The sequence below is a fragment of the Fusarium tjaetaba genome (assembly GCF_013396195.1).
Source record: "Fusarium tjaetaba strain NRRL 66243 chromosome Unknown NRRL66243_c0000207, whole genome shotgun sequence".
NCBI classification, from domain to species: domain Eukaryota; kingdom Fungi; phylum Ascomycota; class Sordariomycetes; order Hypocreales; family Nectriaceae; genus Fusarium; species Fusarium tjaetaba.
Window position 1 is genome coordinate 64,483 of NW_023501403.1, and position 19,941 is coordinate 84,423.

Here is a 19,941-nt window from a genome sequence, read left to right on the forward strand (position 1 = left end):
CGTGCCCTCCCTGAAAACCCTCATGCAACCACTTTAAACCGTATTTTGTTGTAATTTCATCGTTCATGTCTAAATAACCTTGTGATCCACCTGATTCAAATACTCCGGCCAGAGGGGCAGTGAGTCAAGCCTCGGTGTCTTTATGGCACGATAATACCATATCGTAGTCTCGATTGGGGTTAATGTTATGACGTTCAAGGGTTCGCTTGTCGGTTCGCTACCGACTGTGGAGGCTTTTGCCTAAAATTGCGGCGTTGCCTTGACCCTTTTTTCCCCACGGCCGGGACTAGCAACCAACAACCAACCTACAACCAACAGAACGGGCAATTGCTGTTTTACATCATATTCTGTAGATCAAAGGATGCAAGGCACCCGGCAGACAGCAGAAGGTGATTCTTACTGGCATTGGATTGTGGGAAAAAGACGATACATAGCCTTGAACGTGGCAATCGATAAGCGCCCAATGAAAGAGGAATTGGGGGCCCTGCATGCAGTGCTACACTATTCATACTATCAATATATACAGACTTGACTCTAGAACTCTTGTTTCCAGGGCAGACGCAGACACAGCCACACAGAGTTTGAGCATCGTCGCACACTTGTTTCTCTTATTCGACGGATAATGGCTCGTAGGAATTCCTCCAGCCTTCTTAGCCTCCTCCTCCAGGCACAGGTGGAGTTGGACCACTCATATCGCAGGGATCTCACCAGTTTTCCACCTGAACTTGGACCAAGGGGTCACTTAGAACTAACACTATCTGCATTACATAACCTTGCACGAGGAATAAAGAACGCTACAGAAACTAAAACAACTCACTGAAAGAAGGCAGCCTAGATTCTAAAATAGAGAAACAACGTAATCAACTCACTCAAAAGAATACGTCACCCTATGCTCAAAAAGACTCGCTCCTGAAGGAGCCGGCATGACTAGTGCGGTGTGTGTGTGTGTGTGTGGTCGTGCAAGGGACACCACTTAGACGGAGACCCGGAGCATCATATAGATCGGAGACAGGGGTGCGACTCGACCAACTGCCCTTTACCTAAACCAAACCGACCCAAAAGGTATCACATCCCATGGACGGGAGCCTGGCGGTGCGGCTCGGCACGATACACTCATGCCCACTGTGGAAAATGGGGTCCGTGATAATGGGTTCGCTCACTACAACATTCTGTTGGCTTGGGATTGGATCATTGTCCTGTTGTTGCCTATAAGACCTCTACCTTGTCCTCGGACGCTCTTATACCAGACAGATGCCTCGGGGTTTAAAAACGCCACGAGATGCTTTCCGTTCAGGCAGAAAATAAAGATCAAGACACACAAGTTCCATCCAAGCATATCTACACTTGAGCCGATATACAGAATTCAGTTGCCTATTACCACCTCTCTCATCCCCCATTCTCTTCTCGCCAATCGTTCTATGGGCCACCTAGGACTCCCTCACTTATACCAGTCCGTTATCAGAAACCGCAATAGCCATGTTTGGTACTTGGAAGTACGATCCTGAGACGGATGAGGTCCAGAGCGTTCGCAATGGCTTCGACCCTGTCACGGCCCGCTCAAGTTCCCACCAGGCTTGCGATCGCTGTCATGAGAAGAAGGTACGTCTGCAGGAGCATTGACTAGGCTACCCAACGCCAAGATCTTTCCCTCGCCCTTTTCGCTTAGAGCTTAGTTTGCTGACGATGTTCCTGTATAGCTCAAGTGCAGTGGAGACAAGAATGGCTGCGAACGATGTCGGAGCAACGGTCTTCGCTGCGAGTACACACGCTCGGGCTCCAAGTCTTCCAAGAAGAAGAGCAGTCCTCGCAAGTCCAACGACGGCGACAGTCCGTCGAGCTCCAGCTCCCGACGAGGGGGCAGCTCTTCCAAGCGGTCTAGCAAGCATCACGGACACTCGTCTCGCATAGTCACATCAGGAGACGAAGCAGGGGGTGTTCTGAGCCAGTTCGACTTCTCACAGCTCAGCCCTGAAGACGGCTTCGATCTCAACTTGCTCTCGAGCGCTGACCAGAGCGCTGGAGGCTATGCCACGGCTGGACCCTCGGGAGACCAGTACAACATGCAAGGCTATGACACAAACTACCAGCAGTGGGATGCGTCAGGGTACTCGCAGGGCTACTCGAATGAAGCCTGGGGCGGCGAGTATGACCAGAGTGCTTACTCCCATGATCCGCGATACTATCACAGCGGACGCTAGTCCTAGGGCAAGGCTGACTCGGGAATATCTTAACGACATCATGACGGAAAGTGTATGATTAAACCTTTTTTTCCTTTTCACTTCTCTTTATACCCCGTTTTAATCCTGTTCCTTTTCTTTTCCTTCCTTTCTTTTGTTAGAAGGCATTGTTTTAGCAACCCAATTTTCATGTTTATTACACTTACATAGAACACAACGCTTGGACGGACCGTCATTCCTTCTGATGGCAAGGCGCACACAAGCTATGAATATCGAATGTTTTCTGATCTCTGATATGACCTACCTGTTTCGGGTGATTATTACTGTGGCGGAGCGCAAGAGCTAGAGCCCAAACCGACACGTCTCTGCCCCAGAAGCTAAAGGGAATAAGAATAATAATAGAAATCGCGAACCGGAATTAAACGTTTATGCACGGGGGAGAAGATGACTTGTCCGTTGCATTGCATGCTGACTCTCCCTCGTGTTGCTCGTGTTATTGAAGGAGACATGTGACCTTGTGAGGTGTAGGTTGAAAGTTGGAGTTGAGATGTCTTAGTCATCATACACGACGTCACAAACCTGGAAGTGACCAGGGTAGCAAAAGAGCTCCCAAAGCTTTTTGCATCACGACTCTAACTAAGCTCAATCGCTAAGCGCCAATTGCAACAGTTGCATTTCTCACTTACATATAATTCGCAAAAATGGCGAATGAAGATCCAGTGACGGCGGTTAAATCAAAGTCTGTTTTTGACTATCTCAACGATTGGGGCAGTAAGTCACTCACTCACTCATTCACTCACCCTTACCATTTCACACTTTCTTCCCACTATCAGTGCAAATAACCCTTGTGATCCAAGAAAAAAACAAGTTATAAAACTGACAGAGGAAAAAAACCAGCTGCATCTCTCCCTCCATCTCTCCTAGCAACCCTCATCACCGCTCTTCACGCCCGGCCCCCATCCCTGCCCCTCTTCATCTTCACACCTCCGCTGCTCTTCTCGTCCTACCTCAACCTGTCCGGCTATCCCACCGGCAGCGCTGGTCTAACCGCTGCCTGGTCCGGTCTCTACGTGCTGTTGGCTCTGCGGCGACGTCAGCCTTTCCGTGGACGCTTCTCGGTCCGAGGGGTCGTGCGTGGCACGGCTATTGGGTTGGGGGCCGCGAACTGCGTTGCTGGCGGTTGGGTCTACGCCAATGGTGATTTTGAGAAGGATGAGAAGGCCAGAGTGGACAGAAACCGATGGGGGAACTAAAGGATTTGAGTTTGTGTTGGCTGTATGATAGGTGTTGTACGATATGTTTTGTTGTATGTCAGCGCGGATTGAGATTATAGGAGCCGTTGGTCCGGCAGTTGGGTGTGTTGGTTATGAATCAAGATACATATGCGTCACGAAAATGAACATTTGTCTATCAATTTCACATGGATAACAAACTAGCGCCAACAAACCTCACAATACTGTAACCCTTCGTCGTGACTCACAAGTCATCTCCCATATATCTGAGACAAAGCAAATTTCTACGTAACTATCTTCTCATAGTAGAAACTACCGGTCATGAAGTTGGAATCCTTCAAGACAGGGTCAGATCATAAAGCATACACGATGTCGGCCGGCAGGGGAACGAGCGGGAACGAGCTTACCACCAACAATTGGTCGCAATACGAGACGCGAGGCAGATTTACAAAAACCGAAGCGACCCTGACATACATGATAAGCCCATCACCGAGAACATGCAAAATGCTCCTTTTATAAGCTAGAGTGGTAATTGACTCTATTCCCATGTTGCTGCTGTGGCTGACATGTTGCAGCGACATCCAAATATAGCATCACCAGCCTCAATCCTACCCAGTGTGTTAGTCATGCTGTCCATAGGATCAAATGAGTCAGAACGATATATATTGAAGGGGCTGCGATGCTTTGCTATCGTCTTTAGGACTTGAGAAAGATAATTTAGGCTTCCTCTGTCGACACGATGAGTGATATCTCATAGCTTAGCCCAAGGCATAATCTCAAGCTTAGCTCTAATCACGGGCGCATTGTCAGCATCACAGGTACTGGAACTCATAATGGTAGCACTTTTTTCTTCTGCTATTTTACCCAACGCCCTGCTATCCAGGTATCATCAGTAGGTATCTATTAATACAGTTCAAACCCTGTATCTCCAATGCGCCTTTTGCTTCTCCTATCGCATCAACAGGCAAACTCATCGTGCCTCTGTCGAAAAAAAGGGAAATCTCCAGCCCAAAGTCTAGCATTCAGTGCCTGCCCTCATCTCTTTAGAATAAAACGCCAGTCCGGAAGACATTCTCAGCCCTTGATTCGTCTCCCAAAACCCATACGGCCCTTGCCGTCAAATGCATAGTAAGTCATGAATAGAAAGAACCTCGACACATCTGGTTTTCGAGTGGTAAATATGAAATCCTTCTCTTGGCGGCTCAGACACGTCGTCGTCGGTCGGTGTCTGCCGAATCGAGGTTGTTATAAGTAAAAGGAAAAGTATCGGTTGTACATGTGTAGTTTGTGAAAAGAGCTTTTTTCGTGTTCGATTCAACTTTTCGAGGGATGAGATGATCAAAGTTTTGTTACGATGTCATTATCGGCCGTCGCCGACTGGCCATGGTCAGAGAAGAAGATGGTCAGGTCTTGTCGCTGTGCTGAGTTTTGATCCTGACATGAAGAATAGCAGCAAGACAAAGGCTGTGAGGAAGACGGCTCGAAAAAATGTGCGTGGTTGAAACCGACTGCGAATTTTGTAGACATCTTTTGTCATGTTGGGGATGGGATTCGAGATTCCCAAACTTGAGACCTGGAATTCATCAAGATAGTTGACATCGCACTCACGGGCCTTTGGCTCAGCGTAGCTCTTGTACTCTGCGACGACGCTCTCGGCGTTCCAGCCGGCGATCTTTCGGACAACTCCGACAACGCATCCAGTTCGGTGCTTTCCGTGATTGCAGTGAATCAACAGAGGGTAATTTGACTTGTCGAGGACGATACTGAGAATGGCCTTCATTGTGCCCAGAGGGATAGCCTCCTTCTTGGTGCCCTTCATGTTGAAGACGACTTGTCGAATACCTTCACGCTGGACGAATGTCTCTAGATCGTGATCAAGTTCGTCCTTCTTGACAAGCGTGCTACAACAGGTTAGCGGCGATGCCAAAAAACGCATCATAATGGAGGCACTAACACAATGGTCTCGAGGCCCAGACCCTTGAGGTACTCAAAATCGTGAGACCTAGGAAAGCTACTTCGGTAAACGCCTGGAATGACAACGCCAAAATTGTGAGGCCGGCCATTGAATGGCGCTGTGTAGTCGGTTGATTGTGATTGATATGCCGATGTTGAGGAGGCTTGACTTCGGTTAGAGATAGTTCATTGGGACCAGATTATCTAGTGCAACTTACCACTCGAATTACTAGTTCTTGAAGAGGTTGATAGGGATGCTTCCATATTGACGGCAGAAAGGCTCCCGGATCGGCTGACATTTGTGGCATCGCGGTCATTGAAGAGGGCTTCCTCTACTTCCTGCATCGTTTCTTCTCTTGTAGAGCTTCGAGAGCCCTGTCTTGAACGGAATTGCGTGGCGTTGGGTATTTGTTGGCCTTCTCTGGTATGCGTAGGCTCGTCCACGAAGAGTCGTGAACTGCGTTTCGAAGTCATATTGTCTAGGGTCATACAATCTTGTTCTGATCCTCTAGGACTAATTCGGACAACTTGGTGATGCCGCTGTGATAGTAACGGGGATGTAGATGGCTGATAGATCGGAAGAAGGAAGTAGGTGGTAGATATGTTGAAGAGTGAGGTTGTCGTGGGGGAAGGCGAGTTGAGTTGATATTTGAAGGCGGGATAGACTTTTAGAATCGGAAGTTTGAATTTGCAACGGTAGGTCGAAAAGGCAACCTATGTAGTTGCAAGTGCTCGCGCGTTGCAAGTATCGGCTACAAGATTGTAGAATTCATTTTGGCGACGATGAGCTGAACAAGCAACTTCATTCGAGTCTGTCTGGATATTGGGGTGGGAGGCACGAGATCAAGTATTCAAGCGTACGTGGGGGTGAAGGAAGAATCCTTGCTCTGAAGCAGGTCCCAGTCTCCAGATAATTTAGCTTGGGTCTTTGACAGGAGCTCGGTCAAGGAGAAGGAGAAAGGTTGGTGGTGATGAAAGGAAGAATGGGGCGACCAGAAAAAGATGCCGCCGGGCTTGCTTTGAAAGACAAGGCAAGGCTGTCGTGGGTTCTTGTCTTGTCCTGTCTCGAACAAGGGGTCCACCAACGGATGGATATGCATTAAAATCCCGACGATGCCAGGGACTGGGACTGTAATCTGCTGCCGGGCGGAGCGGAGAGGACTGTTCTCACTGACTGCTGAGAAAGCGAAAAAGCGCGAGGAGTGACCGTAGTTGACCAACACACGACAGTAAGCAAGGATTGTCAGTGGGAAAACTCTGGTGGTGGTGAGTAGGAGTGACTTGGCCAAGATGGGGGCGACAGAATAACCACCAAAGTCTATGGGGGTGTAAGAAAGAACTCTGGTACGATGACGATTTGTATGATTGGCTCTCCTGGTGTGGACTATGCCCTAAGGGGAAACTCTATCGGCTGAGCTAAGAGGGCCAGGTGTGTTGGGGGTAATTTATGGTGGCCCGCGACCGGAACCAGACACGGAACAGCGAATTCAGTTCAGTTCAGGGCTCTGGAGCCTCCATCACAAGCTAAACTCTCACTGAGATGGAAGCGAGAGTGAAAAGTCCGCTCGGAGATACTGACTGTACAGTTGTTCCAAGATCCATTGATTAACAATCGACTAGCCGTGACAACTGTAAGATCATCCTCTGATCAGAGACATTTGTCACTAGACCAAACCCGGGCCTTGGTTACATCGCAGACGTACGCTGCACGAGTCTCAAAGTGAATATCGCATATCAATCTCCATAGACCACAGCATGCATTTTCTCACACTCGACACTCGACACGTTTGCGTTTCAAGGTTGTTCAGGTCTCCCCGCGTTACCAGAAACTCTATCCAACTCTGTCCATGTCATTGCACATGGCATGCTTCTTTTGTGGCTCTCTCTATATTTCTCTCGGTTGTTTTAATGCAAAAGTTTATGCCCTTAGCAACCTCTAGCTACCAGAGTTTGGGGTGATTTGCCGAGGCGGGCTTGTTTTCTCGGCCGCCGGCACGTAGCTTTCGTCTCAAGGTTTACCACATCCCACGTCCCGCATCACGATGCATTTGAATGTCGCATGCAAAAAAGCATCGTGGAAAATAATTAGGCTGTATTGTACATATGTACACAAGAGGCCTAGAACGCGCAACCTCGAAGCCCTCGAGCCACATGGTGTCTCCAAGCCACACCCACTCTCTCGACCAATCTCACCCTCTTTTGGGCAAGACGATGACGGAGACGCACGTCCTTTGTTGCAAGGTTATCCCCCTGGTCCGTGCGCATCTCCAGACGCCACAGCAACAGCTCGAAATATGATGACAGCATCAAGTAACGTTGACCCAGCTTCATTATTTTATGCGTTATACAACAATTAATACCTTACGCAAACATATCGCCTCTTTCTTTTGTCTGTTTTACCCAGGATCATCCACGCAGCGGAAGTCCGGAGTAACGAAGATCAAACTTAGAGTTTCCTGCCTCAGAATGTAATGATATTCGTGGGCTACCGCGCGCAAGGCACATTTCTGCTGTAGATCAGTAAATGGTGTGCTGCTGCTGTTAAACGAGTGGATGTCCTCTAACAAAAGCTCATGTAGAAACCAATAAGCTTGTAGTATCCTGGACCCTTTTTAAACACAGACCGCCGCTCACCTTGGATCTGAACCCGCCGGTGCTCGTTTGATGCCAGCTAAAAGACTAGGTTGGTGTGTTGATCGCTTCACCTATTGAGGGGTAAAACGACAACGCAGCACATTTCTGTCTTGTGATTTACGTGGAACAAAGGCACGGTGTTTTTAAAAACTTTGTGATATTAGAAAAAGAAACTGTGTTGTGCGTGGTTATGGCGTTTAAGGTCTACGAGTGATGTCAGTCTTTGGAGGCGAGGCACAAGGCGCGGGTGAGACACGGCGTCGATCTGTCATGCTCGAGGTCAAACATCCACGTAGCACAAATACGTATATTCAATATGCATATGTACATACCGCACCTGATATTCAGATCTTCACCTCATGAAACGTCTTGAAACCAACATCCAGACGTCGCAAAGAGACAAACGTCAACCTATAGCTTTTGGGTTTCCCCACGAAGTGCAACCAATGATGCACAGCACAAGTCAGAACTGTTTCTGGTAGAACTTGGCCCTCCAATGAGGTACTGAGCAGTTTATTTTGTCACCCTCGCTCAGCACTTGTACCAAGCCAGCCCTGAACCATTGCCGCCACAGTGATCATCATCGTAGCTTGGCGGATTCGGCACAGTCGGGGGGCCCTTGTATGTACAACAAGTCCCTGAAATGATGATCCATTCTGCATCATCGCATCCTTCTTTTTTTGCCCTGCATTGCCAAATGTGCATGATTTAATATTATAGATATGTTAATATTGACCTGACGTCTTGTGCTTCAGGGTTTAAGACATTATTGAGTTGCATTCTTTGGGCCTCATAAGCTTTGGTGGTGCTTTCACACAAAAATTTAAAATATTTTCCAACGTTAGCTGAAAGTGAGCTGAACTGAAATGGTCTGAAATGGTCTGGTTGTAAGTGGCGGAAGCATGACGGCCGGACTCGACCGAACCACCGACACGGCCGTAATTACGGCTCTATCGGATATCTCCCGGCGTCGCTCTTATGATATCGGCGTCAAATAGTTCTTGTTTTTTCTTGTGTGAGCAACGGAATATCGCAAGATTCTAATCCGATCTTATTCCTCCGTGGATATTACCAATTCATATCTCCATCGTCCGCTATTCCCGATCGTCACGGGGTTTTCCTCTCCTGCAACGCACCATTTGGAAAATCTGATCGACGTCATCGCTGCTTACGAGACTTGTTTCGTCTCACTCCAGCCTCAATCAGCCTCACCTAACAGTCATTCTTCACTTTGTTGCTATATCTGGATGCTTTGAGATTATTCAGTGGTATGCTGCCGTAGAATGTGCATCGCCCGCTTACACGCGACATGTCGTTTGCAGATACTCCCCAACCACCAATCATTTTCCCCGTTGACCTGGGCGTAACTTTAACTCATGGTCCGTGAACAGCTTTGAAATGTTAATGTTTCGCGTCGCATCCAAAGGTTCAAAGATTGGAAAGTGCTCGTGTGCCCGTATCAACAAACTGACACGGATACGGCATCATCCTAGATCAGAGCAGGCCTCAGTATACCAGGCTCTTCCCTGTCCGGGGAAGTTTTGAGTCAAATTCAATGTCTTACACCGCGCGGGATGAAGCTTTTGCAGGAACTTTCTTACGTACATACAGCTTCTCGGTGAGAGATGCACACATCTCGGTCGCCTATTTTAGGAGCACCCGACCTCAGATCTGTCTCAAACATGCTGGGCGTCAAAACGATAGGGACAAGGTCCCACGTGAAGACCTACGCTTTTCGACACCGAAGATGCAACGGGCCAAGCAACCCGCGATACTGGGATCCTTGTGTCTTCCTATTCGGGACACCGAGATCCCACGGTCTCAGCTCGTTCTCAGGGGAGAGAAGCTCTGCCCCCAGCTCCGGGTCTGGATCCTCGAGCCAATTAGGGAGATGGAGTTTGCGACAAGCTATTGCATCTAGAATTTCCGTATGATGAGAATTTTTGTGAGAGGTTCTTCAGCCCTGTCGACGGCAGTGGAATATGCGGGCGCCTGGCCGAGGGCACGGGAGCTGTAAGCTTTGAAGAGGGCCAATGAGGTTGATCATAGGAAATGAAGAATTCGCGTGAATCGAATCCGAAAGCTTTTCTCCTTGTTGTTGTATGTTGTTGTCAGTTGATATGCTCAAATTGCTCAATGCTACTGCTCAGGCATTGTCTCCTCAGCGAGCATGTACTCAAGACATTGGCTGGACGCATGTTGAAAGAAGCTCATCACAACTGTTTCACATGCGAAATCATAGTCGACATTTCTAACCCGGAAACATGTTTTGCCGACGAACTTCACTCAATAATCCATCGGCAAGTATCTCCTGAGCCGTTTATAGTCAACGGCAGTTTCTCGAAGCACACCGAATCTGCCGGCGGCTATAATGAGTATCATGCCATCGAAATGACAGGTTCTATCGAGATGGCACATGTCCCGACGTATCGTCAGATCATCTGTCAAGCTATTGGCAGTTCTCTGACCGATATCTTGGTACATATGCAACATGTTGGTGGAACCGAGCTTCCGGTCTCGGCCAAATTGCACCGCGATCGACCTTGATGAGGTTACCCTGAAGTGAAGCATCACGTTGATGTTTTCAAGATCATCAATGTCAAACCATTGAATTTGTAACATGATCCGTCAAATGACTATTTCCAATTGCCAGACCAAGATACTGCCTCATATTTGCATCTCACTTCATGTTCTGGTGTCATATCATGTTGACAATCTGCATAGAGTTGACCCTACTGCAAGATGCCCCACGACTCGATAAGTTAAGCCGAGCCGTGAAGCGCTCTTGAAGCTTTCATCACCAAAACTGAGCCATTTGTTGTTACATTACTACTCACCATTGATAACCGATAGCCAATAAGACCTTTATTTCCGTACATATGCCCACATTACAATGACGTTGAGGTCGTGTAGGATGCATCAACCCCGCTGAGGGGTTGTTGAGGCATTCATATATCAAGACGCATCCTCTGCCTTTCTTAACTCTTGTTCTTCAACTCAATTTTCTGACAGTTATCTTGTCTCAATCAGTAACTTTGTTTCAAACACCACTCACATAACTTTCGGTACGATGTGACAACGCACGAATAAGGAGCAATGGCTCTCTTCGCAATTATTACCATGTATCAAGGTAACGTTTAAAAGAACGCATCCGGGTGTTCAACTGCCTCTATGCTCTGTACCTCCCCTCATCTCACAGCACGTCTCATCCATCTCCAATGGTGATGACTGTACATCGTGTGTGAGGACGGGCAGAGCAGGGCAGTTGATCTGAGAAATACCGGCGAACTTGATCTGGATAATACCAGCGAAAGGACATGCTTCTTGACATCCCCCCCTTTGCTCCGGGTGAACCGGGAAACTAACCCTAGCAGTAAACCACTTGATCTTTCATCATGTCGACTGATAAGATCACTTTCCTCACCAACTGGTACAACTGACTTGCTCTAGTACATGAACTTGTATTGACTGTTGTTAGGCACGCTACGCCTTACCACGCGCCGCTGTACCTTGCTCAGGCTAAGGGATACTTTAAGGAGGAGGGAATCAAGGTTGCTCTTCTTGAGCCCAACGATCCTAGTGTAAGTGGTTCTTCTATGGTGATTGACGACCAAGATGCTGACGATCGTCTAGGATGTCACTGAGATCATTGGTACTGGCAAGGTCGACCTTGGCTTCAAGGCCATGATTCACACTCTGGCTGCCAAGGCTCGAAACTTCCCCGTCCAGTCCATCGGTAGTCTTCTCGACGAGCCATTCACTGGCGTCGTCTACCTCAAGGACTCTGGTATCACCACCGACTTCCGCACCCTCAAGGGCAAGCGCATCGGCTATGTCGGTGAATTTGGCAAGATCCAGATCGACGAGCTCACCTCGCACTACGGCATGACTCCTGATGACTACACCGCCGTGCGCTGTGGTATGAACGTCTCCAAGGCCATCATCAAGGGCGAGATCGACGCCGGTATCGGTCTGGAGAACGTCCAGATGGTTGAGCTCGAGGAGTGGCTCTCTGCCCAGGGCCGTCCCAAGGATGATGTTCAGATGCTTCGCATCGACGAGCTCGCTGAGCTTGGCTGCTGCTGCTTCTGCACCATCCTCTACATCGGCAACGAGAAGTTCCTCGCCGAGAACCCGGAGAAGGTCCGCTCGTTCCTCCGCGCCGTCAAGAAGGCCACCGACTTTGTCCTCGCCGAGCCCGAGAAGGCCTGGGCCGAGTACGTCGACTTCAAGCCCGTCATGGGAACCGCGCTCAACCGCAAGATCTTCGAGCGCAGCTTTGCCTACTTCAGCAAGGATCTCAAGAACGTCAAGCGTGACTGGGAGAAGGTCACCAAGTACGGCAAGCGTCTTGGTGTCCTGGACGAGAGCTTTGAGCCCAACTACACCAACTCGTACCTCGAGTGGACTCTTTCTGGGGAGTCTAGCGACCCTACTGGGGACCAGAAGCGTATTGCTCAGCTCCAGAAGGATGTCGCTGCTTCTGGTGGCTTTCACCGTCTTCAGGCTGAGGTCAAGGCTTGATTGAACCTTGGGATGATACGAAGGAATATGGTTTGACCTAGTACAGATACATATCTGATACACTCTCTCATGGTCTGGAGGAAGTTACATGGTCACTCGTTTAGTAGGCTCTGCCACACCAATATCAAGTAACTCACTCTCGTATTCTTAGTCCATGAATGTGAAGTCTGTATCTCGTGACGATGCCGTCGCTGGACTGGAATGTTGACTGCCACCACGTTGATGAACCGTTTCCGGACAAACGGCTAAGGCTAGATTAGTGGTTTCCTAAAATATGCATCTATGTAAGCGCATTTCTTTCGTGCGGCTGAGATTCCCCATGTTGATACTTCCGTCCGGATGTAGAATGAGTAAAGTTTACTACAGCCCTATACGAACTAAGACATGCTGACCGGGCAGCCGGGAAGCCACTCGATCGTAAGGCTGGCATGAAATGGCCGATATGTGTAGACCTTGAAAGAGACATTGAGAGTTTCTTGAGAGATTTCACAGAGATGTCTGCGCATATGTATGAAAGGAGGGTATTATAATATTGATGGCGTTGGAGCCTGCTTGGTGTATATGCCAGATACCTATCTACATGTAACCCAAGAAGAAACATTACTGAACTTGCATTGTCGTCTTTAAAACTCATAAACTTTATGTCGTGAAGGGAATGTGTATCATTATGGTGTAAACTCAAGAACATGCTCGGGGTGTGGGTTGGCAAGGAAGTCTGGGGGCAGTGTACCAGGAGGAGGAGCCTGAAGCAAAATAAATTAGCATTCTGGTCAAAATTTCAAGTTAAACGATTCTTACCTGAAGCTTCTCTGACCACTTCTTGATATCTTCGTAGTTCTTGCAGGTGTGCTTGGTATTGAAGTCGGGGAATGCGCTGGGGTTCTTTCTGTCATACCAGACTTGTCCGAGAACACCGGTATCGACGTTGCACATGAGAACTTGGCGAATTGTGTCAAGGCAGTGTGCTGTAGAAGTCAGCTTTGAATGGCATTGAGGCAGAGTGACAGTGTGACTTACTGACGTGGAGGCGGAAGACTTCGCCGTCATTCTTGAAGGCATGTCCACCCAGGGCCTTGTAGTGGTCGTAATTGAAGTAGAGAGACTTGCGTACAAGATTCTGGGAAGAGATAAGTCATTGTTTCATTTACTCTTGCAATTGATTCCTTACCAGACAGTGAAGGTGATGCATGCCCTCCACGTTGACGATGAAACCACCGCCATGCTCAGGACTAACTTGAACATGGGCATCAGTGAGACCACTGGCGATTCCGTCTTCGTATGAGATGACACCAGGTCGATCTTAACAAAGTTAGTCAATGCTTCAGCAAGGCTGTTCAAGAGGGAAGCACATACAGTCAACACCAAGTGATTCCCATGCTTCATCGACTTTAGCAGAGCCGTTCTTGCGGAAGTCATTCTCTTCCATAAAGTTTCCATCAAATGGTTGTTCGTGGTATTTTATCGCAACGTCCTTGAGAACAGGTGCTGTAATTGAGAGGTCAATTGATGGTTCTAGCTGGGGTCATTGAGTCGAGGACTTACACCATGCTGTTGTGTGTGCAGCACATGTCTGGTCAATGTTGAGATATGCCATTGAGATCCATGCTCCTGAAAGGGCTGAGATAAAGATGATTGAGAGTAAAGTGAAGATCCATCCGACACATCTGCATGCAGAGCATCGCCGTCTTCGAGGAGGGACATAATGGTAGGATTCTGAGTCTTCGTCTGTATCTTGACCATCGACGAGAGGGTTCAAGAGTGCAGATTCTTGTTCTTGCTTGGGAGCCATGTTTGCAACAATTGAGAGATGTGAACAACGAGAGAAAACGGAATGATGAAAGACTTGTGTTTAAAGGTGAGATGAATCTGAGTAAGACAAGAATAGAGTCAGAAATGAGAAGAAGGAAATGTCCGAAAGCTCTCGAGGTTCTGATAAAATTAGAACGGGAACTGTCGAGACCCTTAACATGACGATATTGAGCGGCTGACATCCATAGTGCCAACCCAATGCATGCTGCCGATTCAGCCGGCGCAGTCTAGCAAACTCTCATGCTCCAGATGAGGCAATCCGTGGTTATCACAGCCCTCACAAAAAAGGTTCTAGACATGGGCATCGGGCTAGAGCAGTGAGATGCGCAGGAAGTGAGAAGTGAGATACACGATAGAACCAACCCAACTTACACGAGAAAACGAGGCGGGCACCAATCACCAAGACCCAGACTAGAAGCGAATTATGCCTACATCGACATAGCGCACCTCGTGAAGAAAGGCTGAGGATGTGTTCCAGTTCAGGCAGGGCTGGATCCCGCCTCCGCATCCGACTTGGTATCGCGCTAATGTACCAAGACCAGAGAAGTTGAGTCTCCGTGATCAGACGGATCAGAAAAAAAACTGTTGGAAGCATCTCGCCCCAGATGCAGATTTAACTTCCCACAACCGTGAGGCTGAGGTTGAATCTGACCAACAATTGTCCCCGTAGAAAGCCACAATCACTGCTGTAATATTTTGGCTACACTTTTTAGGAAAGGAAAGAAAAAAAGATGGCTTTTGGTAGTTAAGGTTGTAATTGATGGTGTTGTTAGTTGGTACTAAGACGTGATGGGAATGAGGCTTGCGGGGGGTTGGGCAGAGCGTTGGTCTTGGTGGTTTACCGATACGAAGTAGATCGCTTCTATCCCGTACTGCCGAAAGTTCTTTTCCTTCTTAGTTGACGACATCGAACCCCATGATTTGCAATTGGGACGGGTAGATCATATCGTATAGCCAGGGTTTTAGATCAATCCAAGACATTTCCGCCCATCAACGACATCATCAATCCCAAAATGGGCACCCGATGATGGATCTCATGCACGTCTGACACGACATATAAACTTTCTTGTGCTATTTACGGTATGTCTTGGAAAGAATGTCCGTCTCTAGAGTCTTATCCAACGTGCATTAGCTCCGCTCACTAACACACCTTGATCATCGTGCTAGTTGCCCAGATCGTGGCTTGTCTTCCCAGATAGGGAAATCCTGCTGAATTTTTGGCTTACACGAGAAGCAACTTTCCCGGGTAGTCTCTGCAGCCAGCCACCGCTGGTACATCAGTCAAGCTAACAAGGGATCACGATCCTCAAGCTAAGGTAGGACTCAATGATGCAAAGCTTCTCAGAAACTGCGCGATCGTTACCGTGAGAGGGAAGTCTTGAGGGCTCAGCCTTGGCGTGGTCCAATGGAGAGCCTCGTCCGGATGGTGATCCCCTCCACTTGCAAGCTGTGAGACTGATACGAGGTTTTGCTTTTCTAGCTTAGACTTCTCAGTGTTAGCCTGAACAGGCTGATGAGTTGTCTCTTGCCGTAGGATCCGACGCCATCGTCGAGTTGTGCTTGGCGGAGCGAGTCTGGTTCTGGAGAGGTAAGTAGACTTTCGGAGCAGAGAGCTTCCAGCGTGCTTCTGCAAGCTAAGCTGAGCTTTAATCAAGATGATCATGAGATACTTTTCTGTACTTCCAAGAGGCGTCCATCCTTGTCCATAAAGTAGGAGTTCCCATCCTGAGCTGAAGTGTTTCCTCACCACCCTTCTCACCCATCTCTTCAGCCTTAACTACCCACCACCCACCCTCTTCTCTGTTCCTTCACTCAATCATCTTTTCCTGTCCTTCTTCAGACATCAAAAATGAAGTTCACCGCTGTTACACTCCTCACTCTCGCTGCAGGTGCCTTGGCGGCCCCGGTTGCTGAAGCTGCCCCCGAAGCTGAAGCTGCCCCAGGATATGCTACCTACGGCGATTATAAGGGCGCAGGTGAGAACCTGAAGTCTTATCCTAGCTACGGAAGCTATGGTGCAAAGCCAAAGCCTAAGCCTAAGCCTGCTCCGGCCCCTGCTCCTAAGAAGTATACCAATTATGGTGAGAAGTCCCTTTAGCAAGCTGCAGTCCACGTTCACACACTTACACTCTTCCAGGAAGCTACGACTATAAGAAATACGGCTCCTATGGCTCTTATAAGCGTGAGGAGGTTGAAAAGCGTGAGGCTGCTCCTGAAGCTGCTCCCGAAGCTGCACCTGAAGCTGAAGCCGCTCCTGGATATGCCACTTATGGAGATTATAAGGGAGCCGGCGAGAACTTGAAGTCTTATCCTAGCTATGGAAGTTACGGCGCAAAGCCTAAGCCTAAGCCAAAGCCTGCTCCGGCTCCTAAGAAGTACACAAATTACGGTTCGCCATCCTCCTTCAACCCCTGATATTCTCATACTAACTGCCCCCCCAGGAAGCTACGACTACAAGAAATACGGCGATTATGGCTCTTACAAGCGCGAAGCTGAGGCTGAGGCTGAGCCTTCTTCCAAGAAGCCTGCTCCTGCTCCCAAGAAATATACCAACTATGGTGAGTCAACTCTCTGTACACTGCAACGACACTCAACTGACACTAGCAGGATCTTACAACTACAAGAAGTACGGCTCTTATGGTGCTTATAAGCGCGCCAAAGAGTTCATCGGCTCTCTCTTCTAAGCTCAAAACTGAAATTGACATGGCGATGAAAGGGGTATTGGAACTGGGACAGTACAGGATGGCACAACGCACATAACTGTTCTTATGAACGACTTACGATTCTCAACGAGAGAAATGTTTAATGTTTTATGTTTGGAATGAGTTTGGACTTGATGTAATGGAGTGTTTTGGGATCCAAGGTGGTGCAGGGTTTACTGTTAGATATATTCTTAGACTCTCTTTAATACTATTAGATCTTTGCTCCAAGATAAAACTCATGTGAGAATAAGTTTCGTATGTTTAACTAAAAAGATTTGGTGGGTTTTATTTGATTTGGTTGGCGTTGAGTTTGGCATTGTTTCACAGTGGCAGCACATCCATCATTTTATATGCAGCAATTCACTCTCAAGTCTCAACCAACCAAGTCGGCACCCAATCTCACTGCTCGCAACTGTTTCTCCACGATTCATCTACCTAGCTCAAGTTATTCAATGTCGTGCCTATGGGGGAAGATATAAGTCACTGAGCTCACCGAACCTTGTTCCTGGCACTCTCGGATCGACCTCTCTTCCTCCGCCCGCTACAAATCAGTTACGACTTTTTTCCGCCGCCTCACAACCCTGCGGTACAATCTTCCTCCGCCCGCTACGATTCCTTCCTTTCCGTCCGTTGAAGTCACGGTCTCACGATTTCTTTCCGCCCGTCACGATCTTCGCCCGTCACAAGCTCTCTTCGCCGTTTGCGATCTCTTATTGCTGCCTCGCAGCATGATCTTTCTCCGTCGCGCTCTCGCCGTGTTGCGGTCTCCTACAAGATCTTGTAGTCAAGATCTTGACATTACCTTCTCTCTATCACGGCAGAAACTCATGTCCAGTTTCCGATTCACCCGATGTTCTCATCCTAGCCATCCAAGCAAGGATTAGGAGTACAGACGCCTTTTCTCAGAGCCCCTTTCAAAGCCCGGCGGAACAACATCATACGAGGGCTATCTCTGCGCTCTACAACTCAATAGCCATCCCAATTCACCATCTCAAGGCAAGAAAGCTCAGGACCCTGACCCTAAGCGATAAAAGTATTTAGGTAAATTTAGGTAAATCTAGCCTAAGCTTAGGGGACTCTTTACTAAGTTTATTTTAGTATCATCTGTTCAAGTCTTGAGTTTTCTTGCTCCTTGAGGCTTGCACTTGTCAACATACACTCAATCCTCTCTTCAACCTCAAAACCATCTCGCGCCGTTGCGCTGTCTCATTCTCAAGCATCATAGTTCGCACAATCTACATCTCCACAACGAGCGTTGCTTTTCAAGCCATCTTCAACCGACAACCATCAATGTCTCACCATGCTCCCACAGCGAGCATCTCAGCAAAGATCTCGAGTATCGACGCTTGTTCTCCGAACCTCTCACGAAACCCGGTGGCACCCTTTCATATGAGGGGTACCTCCGTGCGATCCAATTATACGGCCGAGAAGATCTACTTATCAACAGCCACAAGGTACACCGATACCACCGGTGGGTAACAAATAACCCAGAGCTACATCAGTCATATCAAGACCAGGCACGTCGAGACGGATACAATCCCACAGGTGGATCGTCCAACGCCTTCACCGGCATATACTATCCAACCCCACCACTAGGCGGACCGTCCCGACAAACTCAAGCTGATTCAGATCTCATCTTCCCCCATTCCCCGCAGCATTTCCGTCAAGCGACGTCGAATACATCCGAGCCACCATCGCCAGGGTCCGAAGCTCGCCCAGAAACCATTGGCGCCCCAACGACGCAGCCCGCGCAACTCAAGTGGTCAGTTTGCTCCCGCCGAGGACGCAATTGCGGACTATAAAGGAAATGTACAGGCAAATTGCTTGGAATGCGATTGGCGCCGCAGAAAACGCCCTCCTCTTGGCCGAGTTGGTCAAGAATTTTCTTGATAAAGGCGTAACCCCGGAGTTGCGCCAGAAGGCGACCTCTATCCTGACAACGATGGGTGGCACTCAAGGATTGACCACGGGTCTGAATATCATTATAGGCGAGCAATCTCCTGAACTGGCGCCGAGCTCTATCGACCCCGTCCTCCGAACTGCACATGCTGGCCGCAGCGGAAGTTCTTCTAGCACCTCTAAGAAGTTCAACGACAAACCCATTCCAATTGACCTTACCGGGTCATCTTCCAGGAAGCGATGGGCAGCCGATCATGAGTCGGACGAAGACGTCTCGGGGGTCCTCAATGCACCGACCAAACCACCAACGAGCGCTCTTCCCGTCATTCCGTGGCAATGGCAGGCAGCACCTTCTATCATCAAAGACTTCATCGCCTTTCGCAATGGCTGCCGGGCCATTTATACCCTTATCTGTGCTGATGAGGCAATGGTTTTCTTGACCGGGGATGCAGCCCAGATGTTGAGGCACCTTCTCTTTATCCTTTGAAAGAAGATTTCACAGTCTCTGCCTCTCACAGTAGCTGCCTACATGGCTGGTATTGGAAAATCACTTGTCATGTCATTAGACATGCCGCTTCTCATCCCCTATCCCGACTCGACTGCGATGGCATCATACTTCACCTCCATCAGCGATATGTCCATCTTTAGCAATGTGAACGACGCCCGTGTGCTCGCAAGAGACACGGCGAACTTTATGAAGTCGCAGGGCTGGGTGGACTCTGCTGGACTTGCAATCCAGCATGAGCGAGCGATGACGCCTGCTGAGGGCTTGTCGTGGCAGACGAGCTGATCCATTTGGGTCAGTCTTGGAAGCTGCTTACTGCGACCAATTGGTATTAATGGGCGCAGGTTATTTATGAGGATGCTCGTGCTCTTAGCTGGGTTATTCCACCACCATGGCCAGCCACACCTATCATTGTCGAAGACTGTATTACTACTGGAAATAGCCGTAAGGCTATCTTCTCGCTCGTTATTGCAGATGAAACCATGGTATTTATGGATAACAGAGCT

The 19,941-nt window shown here is 48.6% G+C and overlaps 7 protein-coding genes across 7 annotated transcripts; 5 read left to right on the plus strand and 2 right to left on the minus strand.

The window, feature by feature from the left end:
• Positions 1–1,476: 1,476 nt before the first annotated feature.
• FTJAE_9184 (transcription factor) lies at positions 1,477–2,198 on the plus strand (the record flags this gene model as incomplete). Its single annotated transcript, XM_037356078.1, has 2 exons — positions 1,477–1,599; positions 1,698–2,198. 2 exons carry the CDS (start codon positions 1,477–1,479, stop codon positions 2,196–2,198), a joined length of 624 nt encoding a protein of 207 aa, XP_037203759.1.
• A 680-nt stretch (positions 2,199–2,878) lies between these two features.
• On the plus strand, positions 2,879–3,430 carry FTJAE_9185 (uncharacterized protein; the record flags this gene model as incomplete). The annotated part of the gene is made up of 2 exons (XM_037356079.1): positions 2,879–2,948; positions 3,063–3,430. 2 exons carry the CDS (start codon positions 2,879–2,881, stop codon positions 3,428–3,430), a joined length of 438 nt encoding a protein of 145 aa, XP_037203760.1.
• A 1,366-nt stretch (positions 3,431–4,796) lies between these two features.
• Positions 4,797–5,836, minus strand: FTJAE_9186 (tyrosine phosphatase SIW14; the record flags this gene model as incomplete). Its single annotated transcript, XM_037356080.1, has 3 exons — positions 4,797–5,310; positions 5,364–5,526; positions 5,581–5,836. The coding sequence occupies 3 exons, from the start codon at positions 5,834–5,836 to the stop codon at positions 4,797–4,799; spliced, it is 933 nt and encodes a 310-aa protein (XP_037203761.1).
• A 5,555-nt stretch (positions 5,837–11,391) lies between these two features.
• On the plus strand, positions 11,392–12,520 carry FTJAE_9187 (NMT1; the record flags this gene model as incomplete). Its single annotated transcript, XM_037356081.1, has 3 exons — positions 11,392–11,426; positions 11,475–11,577; positions 11,630–12,520. 3 exons carry the CDS (start codon positions 11,392–11,394, stop codon positions 12,518–12,520), a joined length of 1,029 nt encoding a protein of 342 aa, XP_037203762.1.
• Positions 12,521–13,185: 665 nt separating this feature from the next.
• On the minus strand, positions 13,186–14,309 carry FTJAE_9188 (uncharacterized protein; the record flags this gene model as incomplete). The annotated part of the gene is made up of 6 exons (XM_037356082.1): positions 13,186–13,263; positions 13,319–13,485; positions 13,538–13,637; positions 13,689–13,819; positions 13,874–14,005; positions 14,063–14,309. 6 exons carry the CDS (start codon positions 14,307–14,309, stop codon positions 13,186–13,188), a joined length of 855 nt encoding a protein of 284 aa, XP_037203763.1.
• Positions 14,310–16,178: 1,869 nt separating this feature from the next.
• Positions 16,179–17,013, plus strand: FTJAE_9189 (uncharacterized protein; the record flags this gene model as incomplete). Its single annotated transcript, XM_037356083.1, has 4 exons — positions 16,179–16,410; positions 16,467–16,718; positions 16,771–16,887; positions 16,937–17,013. The coding sequence occupies 4 exons, from the start codon at positions 16,179–16,181 to the stop codon at positions 17,011–17,013; spliced, it is 678 nt and encodes a 225-aa protein (XP_037203764.1).
• Positions 17,014–18,331: 1,318 nt separating this feature from the next.
• Positions 18,332–19,720, plus strand: FTJAE_9190 (uncharacterized protein; the record flags this gene model as incomplete). Its single annotated transcript, XM_037356085.1, has 4 exons — positions 18,332–18,405; positions 18,479–18,793; positions 18,847–19,360; positions 19,433–19,720. 4 exons carry the CDS (start codon positions 18,332–18,334, stop codon positions 19,718–19,720), a joined length of 1,191 nt encoding a protein of 396 aa, XP_037203765.1.
• Positions 19,721–19,941: the final 221 nt, after the last annotated feature.